The sequence below is a fragment of the Chiloscyllium plagiosum genome, unplaced genomic scaffold (genome assembly GCF_037043375.1).
Source record: "Chiloscyllium plagiosum isolate Xiang-an unplaced genomic scaffold, Cpla_swu_hap1 HiC_scaffold_39, whole genome shotgun sequence".
Classification (NCBI taxonomy): domain Eukaryota; kingdom Metazoa; phylum Chordata; class Chondrichthyes; order Orectolobiformes; family Hemiscylliidae; genus Chiloscyllium; species Chiloscyllium plagiosum.
Window position 1 is genome coordinate 7,596,478 of NW_028270177.1, and position 12,702 is coordinate 7,609,179.

A 12,702-nucleotide genomic window follows, 5' to 3' on the forward strand; every position below is an offset into this window, starting at 1 on the left:
GTGATATCTTTCTCAGCATTGATAAAATAAGATTGTCCTAGAACAATTACAGGTCTTTAACAGCTATCTTGCCCCTGCATTTTAATCATAAAGGTATCTTACTAAATTATAATTGTACAGAAATTGGAGAAAATTAGACCAATCAATCTATTTTCAATTCCCACTTAAACTAAGTGAGTACAGGCACTGCCTACAGTACTAATAAAGCACACAGACCAGGGGTTTCCTGGTTGGAGCCCTTTACCTTGCTGAGTTTCCTGATTTCAGATGGTAGAGCAGATTGTAGCCTATCAGGGCTATTTTTTAAATCATGATTCTTCATGTGTGGCGCTAGACAATGAGTTTTATCAAGCTGTTGAACCAGAGGAGGAATCACAATCAAGGCTGTCCCTATTTTTACCCGGATTCCACACAAAGCATAGATTGCTGTTTTAACAATCAGGAATGAAAAACGCTTCTGAATTTTAATTTTGCTCACCCAGAAATGCTGAGTCAGTGCTAGTATACCAAACCTACCCCCTGCCAAGTACAGCTGACTCAACACAATTTGGAATCTGATACTTCCTGGTGTGTATAGTTGAATACTTGGTCCATGACTTTTGAACAAGCACCCTTTCTTCTAACAAAATTATTTTACATTCTGCTACAGGTAACATTTCTTACATTCTTGAGCAACTTTAAACTCTATAAAAAAGGTTTCCTGTACTATAGTCCCCAATATATGAAAATTCACTGAGAGTAGTAGTAAGAGCACAGCACGTATTGTGAGAAGAAATTCGTTACAGACTAGTAACCTGTAGAACTGTGTAGGACTGTGTGTGTTTTTTAATGTCACTGCAGTCCAGCTGATGCATTTTTTGTTAGTTATTTGTATTGATTTTCTTCAAGCTTTAGTCCTAAACTGTGCCACAACTGTCGTTTAGATAAATCGCTGTTATTGAAGGCTGCCAGCATCTTTTCAAGCGACAGAAGGATAATTCCACGTGGATCAAATAAATACAGATGTGTAGTAATTAGTTGAATTCCCAAGGAACCCATTTACGATGCACTAAAAATGTGAAGGATTATGGAACTGTTGTGAGTCTCCACACTGGTGGCTTTTATCAATTTAAACTGCTAAACTATAGCTCTGGTCACAACCTAGCCCACTATTAATAATGTATTTGTTGTGTACAGCATAATAAATTAGGTCTTGGGAGCAGAAAAGGACACAATCTAACAAGAGTAATGTCATTATTCACAGAACCACCACTTGTGCCTGGCCACTCATCTGAAATACAGTCCCAAGACAATAAAACGAATAAAAAATCTCATTGAAGGCAAGGCTGCATACATCGTTGGCGGGCTGCTACACAAGGATGACTTAGCTGTTGCAGATATGCTAAATGTACCAATTCTAGGCCCAGAGCCGGAAGTGGCCCATCTGTACAGTAGCAAGTCTGGAAGCAAAAGAATCTTTGCGAGTGCTACTGTGCCAGTGCCACCTGGGGAATATGATATATACAGTCTTCAGCAGGTATGTCAAAACTATATTAATAAAGTGTGCTCCTTCACATCTTCAGTGTTTTTTGATTAGAACTTTTGCAACAAATTAGTATATTTCATTAATCTAATGATTAGATGGAATAAAATGTGCTCAAATGTAAGGTTATTCACTTAGGTGGGAGAACCAAATGTGCAGAGTATTTCTTAACTAAAGGCTAACGTGCAGACACAGCAAACTAATGGAATGTTAGCCTTTAGTCTAAGAGGATTTGAGTACAGGAGTAGTGAAGTCTTGCTTTATATTGGAGCTTGGTTACTATGAATTATTTTCATATCCTTATGTCAGGAAGAATATTATTACCATATAGGGAGTGCAATACATATTAACCAGACTTGATCTTGGGATGGTGAGACTGTCCTATGAAGAGAGATTGGTCAAACTGGGCTTGTATTTGCTAGTGTTTCAAAAATTGGGAGAATATCTCACTGAAACTTAGAAAATGCTGAAAGGGATAGAGTAGACGCAGATAAGATGTTTTCCCTGGTTGACAAGGCTATAGCCAGATTGCAAAATTTAAAAATAAGTGGATGCCACTTCGTCCAAAATAAGGAGAAATTGTTTTCCTTGGAGAGTTGTGAACCCTTGGAATGCACTACCCCAGAGGGCCTCAGTCTTTGAGCATGTTTAAAGTAGAGATTGATAGGTTTCTGATCACCAGTGGTATATCGGGCTATGTCCTATGTATTGACTTTTTGTACCTCAGCCAGGTTCCCATTCTATGTGAGTGAGCATGGACAACAAGTTCTTTTCCTCTATTGGAGCATTGCTGTTGAGTCTGAACCCATCATATCCACGTATACATAGTTTCTGTAAGTGTTAGTGTTTGAGATTGTGCTGCCTGGTTGCTTTTGCCACCATAGATAGGACATTCTGCTAATGTGAGAATTTTCTACTGCCAGCCTAATCTCTCAGACTAGGAATCAAACTGGGAATGCTATTACAAATTTTTCTCTATTCAGCTTAGTTATGACCATGTCATAATATTATTAATGAGATCATTTCTCATTTTCCTTTAACCTTGCCTACTTCACAAGTCTGGATGCATTTAATTTTCAACAGTATTGTTGGCCTGCACAGGTGATAGAGAGAACTGGCTGTACAGGATTTAGTGAAACAAAAAAAACGAAATATCTCAGATATGATTCCTAACCCCTATTATCTTTCCCTATCCCAAACGATGTTTCAGCTGGGTTGCTACAAATGACAAGACCACCCCTTTGTCAGAGAGAATGTTTTCTGATGCCACTACTCCTGATTACAATCTAGTTAGTCTCATTCTGGTAACTATATATACGCGGATCTTGTGGGTAAGGTCAGACTTGGCTATTGTGATTCCTGTGATTGGATAACTAGTGAATGCTGCTGGTCCAGATTCACACACAAATAAAGGCAATCAAATACAACTAGTTCTTGTGGAACTCTCGCAAAGAAGAAGTAAATGCCTTTGGAGACGCAGCAGTCAAGGAAATAAGAACATTAAATCCTGGCGGTGAACAGCATGACCATCAGCATCTTGAAGGGAAAATATGGTTAACGGTTTGGATGGGACCTATCCTTAAGACTTCACTGAAGCTCTATGTATTTCCTGTATCTCAATTTTTTTTAATGCTTTCAACATCCTCGTTTGATTTTATAACAGTTTGGGTAAGTGGTGTAAATCATTCACAATGAAAGAGGATCTTTTTATGATGAGAAATCACTTCAATAGAATTGTTAGTCCAATTTCAGCATACTGGCCAATATTTAGACACTCAATCTACAGCATAAATCTTTATTTTGTGTGTTTAAGTACATTTTGATTGCAGAGATTGGTCAATATTCCCCTGAAGCTACAAATTCTTGAACACAAAAAGCAAAGATAGACGACACACCTCTACATTTACCATGTTTTTTTTAAAATTGTAACTGAATTTTCTGCAGAGTACAGGCATCAATTTGATCTTTCAACTTTCATGTTTAAATATAGCAAATAGCTTCTTCAATCTATATTATTGAAAAGAATTACTCAGAAAATTTCAAAATATTCACGTGTACTACACCATCAAGCTTCATTCAAAAAGGTTATTTGCTTCCCAACAAGCCAAGAACAACTTGTTGTGTGGGAGGTGAGGTGAGTGGGGCAGACAAAGAAAGATGCCGATAGTATATAGGTCCTGTGCAATTTGGTGGATGTACATATGTTAAAACTTACTTTTAAATTATGTTTAAATTTCAACTGGCAAGAATGGAGTATTTTTACTTTGTTACTTTGAATAAAATGTCTACTGTCAATTAACTTAGTTAATATAAATAGTTGAAATGTATAGAGTGCATTGTTATCTTTTTTTTTATAGATATTTTTATTAGAAATTTAACATTTTTACAAGTTTACAAAAATAAACAAAACTCTCAGATATAAACATTGATATACAATTAGCTCAAATATACAATAGCCAAAATTTGACAAAAAAAAACAAAACAACAAAAAAAAACCGAAAAGAAAAAAAAACAAACAAACAAAACTCAACTATTTACTAATCTAACCTACAACTAACCAGGGTGTATATTTAAGTCTCTTACATGCTCGGGATGTGTTAACATCAGATATGACAAAACCCGTATTCGTGCGGGATTCCTCCCCCGAGGGGCCGCGGACCAGCCAGGCTCATAGTCTCAATTAAATAAAAGCCCTTGTTAGGATAGCCGAAATATCTGTATTTATGTAATTCAAAAAGGGCTGCCATATTTTATAAAATAATTCGGTCTTTCGGTGCACCATATTTGTAAGGAAGTCAAGGGGAATACATTCCATAATTAGTCTGTGCCAATTTGAAAGTCCAGGGGGGCCCTCTGCCACCCAGTTCATCAAAATATTTTTCCTTGCACAGAAAGAAAGAATAGAAAATAGTCTCTTCCCGTACGTGTCCAGGGAGGGAAAGTTCGAAAAGCCCAAGAGGAGAGATACGGGGTCCACTTTTATTTCTGTTCCTAAAATTTCTGTCAGGGTACTTGCTACTTTAGTCCAATATCTACGGATCTTATGACAGGTCCATAAGCAATGTACAAGAGTGCCCACCTCTATTTTGCATTTAGGACACATTGGAGATGCTCCTGCCTTAAATTTTGCCAATCGAACCGGTGCTATATGGGCCCTATGAAGTATCTTCAGCTGGATAGCCTGGGTTCTGTTACAAATAGTAATTCTTCTAGCATTTTCCCAGATATCATTCCACGTTTCTGTGGAGATTTCTAGTCCCAGATCCTGATCCCAGCATTGTTATCTTTGATGTAAAATCTTACTTTACTCTGAATCATACCAGATATGAAAATAAATTTTTTAAAAACTTGTCTTGGGCAAGATGCCCTTTCATCGTACTGATCACAGGCAAAAAGAAGTCTCCCTATCTCCCTTTCTCCCTCTCTCTCTTTTTCCCTTTCATCCCTGTGTTCCTTTAGTTGCTACTGTCACCAAGCATAATTCTTTCAGTCTTCTGATCACTTTCTTTTGAGATAATTCATCTCTTTCTATCTTTTTCTCTTTGCCTCCATGCTTTGCACGCTTCCTCTTATTGTCATCTCTGTAACTGCAGTATTTGCTCCTCTCTTCCTGATTTACTTTCTTCATTGTGTCATTTCTGGTCTGTCTTAGCATGCCTTTGCATAGAGAGTGGTGAAAATGAGAAACTTGCTTCCTCATAGAATAGTTGAGATGAATAGCAAGCATGAATTCAAGGAGATGCTATGGCTAAACACGAGATGGAGAAAAGAGGAGAAGGTTGTGCTGATAGGGACAGATGAAGAGGAGTGGGAGGAGACTCATGAAGCATCGACCAGTTAGGCCAACTGACTAGTTTCTGTGCAGTAAATTTTATACATGTTGCTCTCAGCATGCAACTCAGGCTTTCATGCTTTTTTTTAGTATGATTTCCTGTCTGCTAAGTCTGACTGTTAAATGCTCTCTCTCCCTTTGTCTGCATGTAGATTCATTTTGTATTAAAATTGCAGAATGTTTCAGTATCGAACCAGCAATTCAGCACCATCAAGTCTGTGTTGATGGTTTTTTTCTACATCAGATACGTTTCTAATCCCACTTGCCTGCTTGCTCCCATACTCTTTAATATGTCTCATTTTTCAAGCAACTATCTCATTCCCTTTGAAAAGAATTTATGGATTCTAATTCAGTTTAAAATGGAGGATTCTACATCCTATACAAACTTCATATGAAAAATATTTTTGTCAAAATCCACTTCAGTTATTTTTACGATATTTTAAAATATTTTTCCATCTTAAAATCATTAGAATCTCACTGACCAATGGAAATGTTTCCATTTCAAGTAGCTGCTATTTGAAGTTAAAATTCCAGATCAGACAGGCATAGTTAGATATACAGTGAAACTTGTACTTTTCCTTAAACTCAACCATGCAATAGCAACCTAATATTACATTTCATTTTGGAAGTTCCATCATGCTAGTAAGCCATTTAATTGGGCAAGGAATTAAAAACAAGCTGAAATCCTTTGAGATGGTATAGAAATTTAACCAGGCACGAAACACTGACCAGAACTTTTATTATGTTCTTTTTTGGGATTCCCAATTGCACAACTGCCTTGTATTAAATCCCAGAGGACAGTAAACAGTCAAACACATTGCTGTTGGTCTGGAACCACAGGTAGGCCAGACCAAGTAAGATTGACGCATTTTCTTCCCTAAAGAACATTAGTCAAGCAGATGTATTTGTAATCACTCAGCGATTAGTTCATGATTACTGAGACTAGCTTTCCATTCCAGATGTATTAATGTATTGAATTTGAATTCTAGTAATTGTATCATTGGGATTTGGCCCTGGACTGCTGGATTACCAGTCCAGTGGCACTGCCAGTAGTCCACTGGTCTGCCTTCCTGTGTAACTATTACATTTGTTTAATAACTATAATGTATGTTAAAATTCTATTTTGATTCTGATTAATAAAGTATGGATAATTTAATATTTGCAATAAATGGTCAGCATGTCTTCATAATTTTGAATCTGTTTTTGAATAATTATGATATTGTTTATGCTGTTGAAATTCATTTTTGCAGATGCATGAAGTTCTAACTCAACTTATTCTCGAAAATCTGGAAATTAAGCGTTGGCTGTTCAAACTGGATGTTGAATTTGGCGGGAGAGGCACTGCATATTTTGATGTCTTGCATCTGAAGTGTTATAAGCCGATTCTGAAGGAATTTAGGGAAATTGGTCCTGCAGTATGGCTTAAGAAGAAATGGATTCAGGTATGTATGACTGTAGTCTCACTGTTTGGTTTGGAGTAAAGCAAGACAAGTATTAATGGGAAATGATGGTAACTTTTTATTTTGAAAAATCTACTGCAATAAATGCAAATATATTACTGACTATAAATAAGTATTTCAATCAAAACTCAAAGGGGAGTCATACCGTTATAGAGTCATACAGCATGGAAACAGACTTTTTGGTCCAACTCATCCATGCCAACCAGACATCCCAATCTGATCTAGTCCCATTTGGCAGCAGTTGGTCTGTATCCCTCTAAACCTTTCATATTCATATACCTATCCAATATCTTTTAAATGTTGTAATTGTACTTACCTCCACCACTTCCGCTTGTAGCTTGTGGTCCATTTTAAATGCCCTCTCATTCTAAACCTATGTCCTCTGGTTTTGGACGCCTACACCCAAGGAAAAAGTCTTTGGCTATTCACCCTATCCATGCCCCTCAGGATTTTATAAACCTCTATAAGGATATTCCTTAGTCCCCAGTGCTCCAAGAACAAAAGCCCCAGTAGTCTATTCAGCCTCTCCCTGTAACTCAAATCCTCCAACCCTGGCAAAATCATTATAAATCCTTTTCTGCACCCTCTCAAGGTTAATGTCATCCTGCCTATAGAACGGCAACAACAATTGTACACAATGTTCCAAAAGTGGCCTAACCAATGTCCTGTACACATCTCAACTCATATACTCAATATTCTGACCAACGCAGGCAATTCTGACCTTCTTCACCACCCTGTCTACCTGTGACTCCATTTTCAAGGAACTATGCATCTATACCCACTTTGTTCGACGACACTCTCCAGGGTCCTGTATAACTTCTGCCCTGCTTTGCTCTACAAAAATGCAACATCTCACGTTTATCTAAGTTAAAATCTATCTGCCACTCCTCGGTCCATTGACCTATCTGATTAAAGTCCCATTGTAATCAGATAATTTTCTTCACTGACAACTACACCACTTACTTTGGTGTCATCTGCAAACCTATTATCCATACCTCCTATATTTACATCCAAATCATTTTTTTTTATATATATATATATATATGCATTGATCCTTGTGGCATACCAGTGGTCACAAGCGTCCAGTCCAAAACATATCCCTCTACAGTCACCTTCCATCTCCTACTTTCAATCCAATTTTGTATTCAATTAACTAGCTCGGCTTGCATCCCATATGATCTAACCTTACTAACCAGTGTACCCTGCGGAACCTTGTTGAATACTTTACTGAAGTCCATATCAACAACGTCTACTGCTCTGCCTTCATCAAATTTCGTCACCTCTTCAAAAACTCAGTCAAGTGAGTGAGACACAATTTCCCTTGTAATGAGTTTTAATCAACCTGCCTTGAGTTTTACTGCAGTATTCAAGAGTTGATATTAGCAATTGTACTTGAAATTATTAACCAGTTTGGTAGTGTTTGTTGAATCGTAATGTTGAGGTAGAATCACAGAACTTGTGGGTTTAGGAAGGAGGACTATTAAACCAATGTATCTGTGCTAAAGCAATCCAGAGTCATTAGCCTGCTGTTTTCTCATGGTCACGTCTCTTCTTTATTTCAAATATTTGTCTCCTAAAAGTTGCTATGGTCCCTTCCTCAACAATTTGCAATGCAAGTCCGCTTCACTTTCCTTAACAATTCCGCACATAGAGGTTGCTCCTGATCTCTCTCATCGCAACTTGAAATTAATCATCCTTTGTTCACAGAGGTAAATAAATTTTCATTTTCATTGTATCAAGCTTTCCAAATTCTCACGATTAGATTAGATTAGATTAGATTAGATTAGATTAGATTAGATTACAGTGTGGAAACAGGCCCTTCGGCCCAACAAGTCCACACTGACCCGCCGAAGCGCAACCCACCCAGACCCATTCCCCCACATTTACCCCTTCACCTAACACTACGGGCAATTTACCATGGCCAATTCACCTAACCTGCACATTTTTGAATTGTGGGAGGAAACCGGAGCACCCGGAGGAAACCCACGCAGACACGGGGAGAACGTGCAAACTCCACACAGAGAGTCGCCTGAGGCGGGAATTGAACCCGGGTCTCTGGCGCTGTGAGGCAGCAGTGCTAACCACTGCGCCACCATATATAAACCATAATCCTTCATTTTAGCACCAACAAATAGGCTATGCTAAAGTTCCTCACGCGGTAATCTACATTTTTGTCATCAGCCCCCCCTGAAAATTTATATACAAGTCTTCTAAACGTTACTAGAATAAAGGCAAAATATTGCAGATGCTAGAAATTGAAACAAACCCAGAGATACTAGAAAAAACTCAGCAGATCTGGAAACAGAGTTAATAGTTAGAGTCTGTTTTGACTTTTCAGAAAAGTATGAAATTCTGAAATGTCAATGAAGATTGAAGCCAGTTGGCCAGGCAAAAACCAAGAGCCTTCCTTTGGGGATGCAGTTTATTAACTGTACAGTCTTACTGTTTCTTATACCCAACAGTCCCACCTTTTCCCTCTTTTTTTTGTTCTCTTTTGTTTATATCAAAAAGAGCTCTTACATACAACAGCTTTCCCACCACCAAATCACCATGTCAATAATCCCTCTTCATATCTACCCAGTCAATTAACTAATAAATTAATCCAATCACCTACTTAACCACTTGCTACAATAACACTAAACTCACTTTCCCTATCCAATTCATCACTACTTCATCAAACGTCTGCTGGATTTTTCAAATCTGATTTGCCTTACCAAATCTATGCTCACTATGCTTGGCTAACCTCCGCATTTCTAAATGCAAAGACTTAGCTTTCACATTAGGAAGAATGAAGTAAATGGACCTCTCCCCGAATGTTACATGTTCAACGTACAAGATATTCCTTAATGCAAAATACTACAAGATGTTGGGAATTCAAAATAAAAACATAGAATGCTGGAAACAATCAGCACTTTCAGCAGCATTTGAAAAAAGCAAAATGGAGTTCATGTTCCAGATCAATGATTTTTCACCAAACCTGTCAACAGGTCAACAGCCTGAAACATTAACTCTGTTTCTCTTGCTATCCTCTCCATTTATAAGTTAACATTTCCATGTAATTCCCAATAGTCTGTTTACTTTTTATTTGCTATTTCAAATGCATCAAATGTGTAAAGTAGGGTTTATACCTTTCAGTAGGCTTCTGTAAGTGTGTGGATGTGCACTGAGAACCCTATCTACATACCCTCTGTTCTACAAAACTCTTTTACACCACGTGTATTCTTCTATGTAGATTACGCCATAGAGTTCGTTGCCTTTCTTTAACATTATTTCCCCAAATATACTCAATATATTCTTCTAATGGAGAAGACCAAGCCTGTGCAAGACTTCTTCCTCACTTTACAAATCAAAATTGCCGATTTAGATGCTTGGTCCGAAAAACGGTTCGTTAAGTCTGAGTGCACAGCATTCTTTAATTATCAAAGCTTAACCTATGGTTTCAGCATACTACAAGAACTTAAAGAAGGTCCCAGAGTAATTTGCACTATGCAAGCTGAATGGTTTGTGATTATGTGAAGCAAAGTTTCAATTCTGCCACAGAAATCAAATGAATTTTAATGAAAGAAAAACATTAATAGATCTCAGAAAAAGGTTGCCTGGTTTCCTAAGGCAAAGGAAGCTATTATTTGATGTTTTTATTGCAATTACAAATTCCAGAGTAGCTATTTGATGTTGGCTTGCATTTACTGATGATGGTGGTTAGCAAGTAGTGATGTGCAAGGGCACAAATATTTTCATTTAAGCACATCTGTGGTCCCCTCACTTAGTGGTATCTATTATTCTTTTTATTTACTAGCAACCAGATTGCTGTGTCGACCTAATTATGGCTGCAGTTGTTTTTATTTGAAACCTTACCTGAAGGACTAAGGGTTTATAGTACAAAATACTACTGCAATTGAAAAGAAAATAATGGACAAATCAATTACTGGGCTGGGAGAGGTAAATGGTGAAAATTTCATTTGTCATAATTACTTTTCAATATTAAATATAACACAGACTGCATAGACATAAAGGTCACAGAGCAGATAGCTCTAGGAATGATGAAAAGCTGTTTTTCTCCTTCATCCTACTTCCTCCCAATACACGATCTGCTCTGACAATCTGTTCAACTTCTTAAGAAAATCTCACTAAATGGAGACCAACCAACAAGAAGATTAGAATCTGCAGAAATTTTCTGTTACTCAAAGGTTATCAAACAACAAGGGCACTGGGTTTCTGCTGGTTAAGACATTTGTAAATTTTACTTTTGTGTGCTGCTTCAAACTTTAGGGACACTGAAGCTATAAGTTTCATGCTGGTGTGAGTGGTCCCTTGGGGATATGATCTGGGAATATTTTTACTGGGAGAAAATGATGGATAAGATATGTTTCCTGTACCTTCAAGCCTTGTGAATGTTTATGCAATGCTGGGACCCTGGTGTTAGTTGTTTGGTGCATTTGTCAAATGTCAGCAGTTGAACAGGAAGAACAATATTTGCTTTATGTGAGAAATACTCGACTCTTGAATTTTGCCAGTGAAAACTGCTCAGGATCATCCATATCTGCAATAAAATCTGCATGGCCATATTCCCCAGCATTATAAGTGAACCAACTTCTAATTATTTAACCTGTTGCAGCGCCTTTCCTGCAGATGTGTGTTACAGAACCCAATTGGCTAAAGAGCCAGAAAGATTTTGATTCCTGGTCTGGATTCATGTTGGGAAACATGTTACTATAATGGGTCTTTTGGAAGGAGTGAATGTCCTTGTATCACCTTACGCTCCTCATGGCCTATCCTTTCACATTCCCACCAGACTTTTCAACCTCTAGTTCCCACCACTACCGTTACCTCTGCTTATTTGAATCATCCTGAATCCTACTGTTCCCCTAAATCTACTGTCACACCATCCACTACCTAGTTTTTGCATAATTCAAAACCTAAGAACATCTAATTTCTGAAAACATCGAATACGCATTGCTACTTTGAAATATTTGAAATAAAATAGCCAGTGAGAAACTTGTCATGCCTGTGTTTTTTTTAAATCCTTCTATTTATGTCCCACTTTTTTCAAATTTAAATTTATCAGCATTAATCTGTTCCACAAAAAAACACCTGCAAAACCATTTTCCTGAGCAATGAGAATAATAACAGGTACCACAGATCTCAAGCTACAATATATTATAATTTGATATGAGTGTATATAACAACACAATTTTCACATCCTGCAAGCATTTAACTTAACACAAACAACTTCCCACTTTATTCTGTAATATTCTTATTATCTTAAAAGTAGTCCCCTGGCTTGAGCAATGCCACAAGAGAGTGTAAAAAAAACTGCCATTTCATTCTGACTAAAATTCTCCAGAATGCAAATTCTTTAATTGTATCTTTGACTGCTTACTTATTAAGATATTAAAAAGTACATTATACGTATACTCTATTAAACTATACACAGTATAATCTTACAACCTTGATACTACCAACGACCACTATACAGGAATGTTTAGATAATATCAGGAAACCAAAGGTACAATTACAAGAAGATAATCGTACAATTTTTTTTCTGTAGATGCTATAATATGTTAACTGATATGGATATGATGTTGATAGATGAAGGAGTTAGAATGCAACAGGTAAATTGGGTAATGAAGAAAACATTCCCTTTCAATTTGAATTTATTCAGGTCATATATGGTTGTTAGTGAGATTCAAACAATTTATATGTTCATATTTTATTTCAAAACAATATATTTAAAAGCCGATGAATTGAATCTGATTTGTAATCAGTAGTTTAAATTATATAAGTATTAAGATAATAATATAACTTATTGAAAGATAGACCTGACATAGCAAATATCTCTTGAAGACTTTATGAACACCACTGGAAGTGCTGATGCTGAGGAGAGCATG

The 12,702-nt window shown here is 37.0% G+C and overlaps 1 protein-coding gene across 1 annotated transcript in view; it reads left to right on the forward strand.

Moving 5' to 3' along the window:
• The window catches only part of iqch (IQ motif containing H), a 185,690-nt gene that overhangs the window by 85,358 nt on the left and 87,630 nt on the right, over positions 1-12,702 (forward strand). The window contains exons 13-14 of the mRNA XM_043677174.2: positions 1,244-1,516; positions 6,605-6,796. Coding sequence (XP_043533109.2) covers positions 1,244-1,516; positions 6,605-6,796 — 465 coding nt within the window. The remainder of the gene's footprint in view (positions 1-1,243; positions 1,517-6,604; positions 6,797-12,702) is intronic.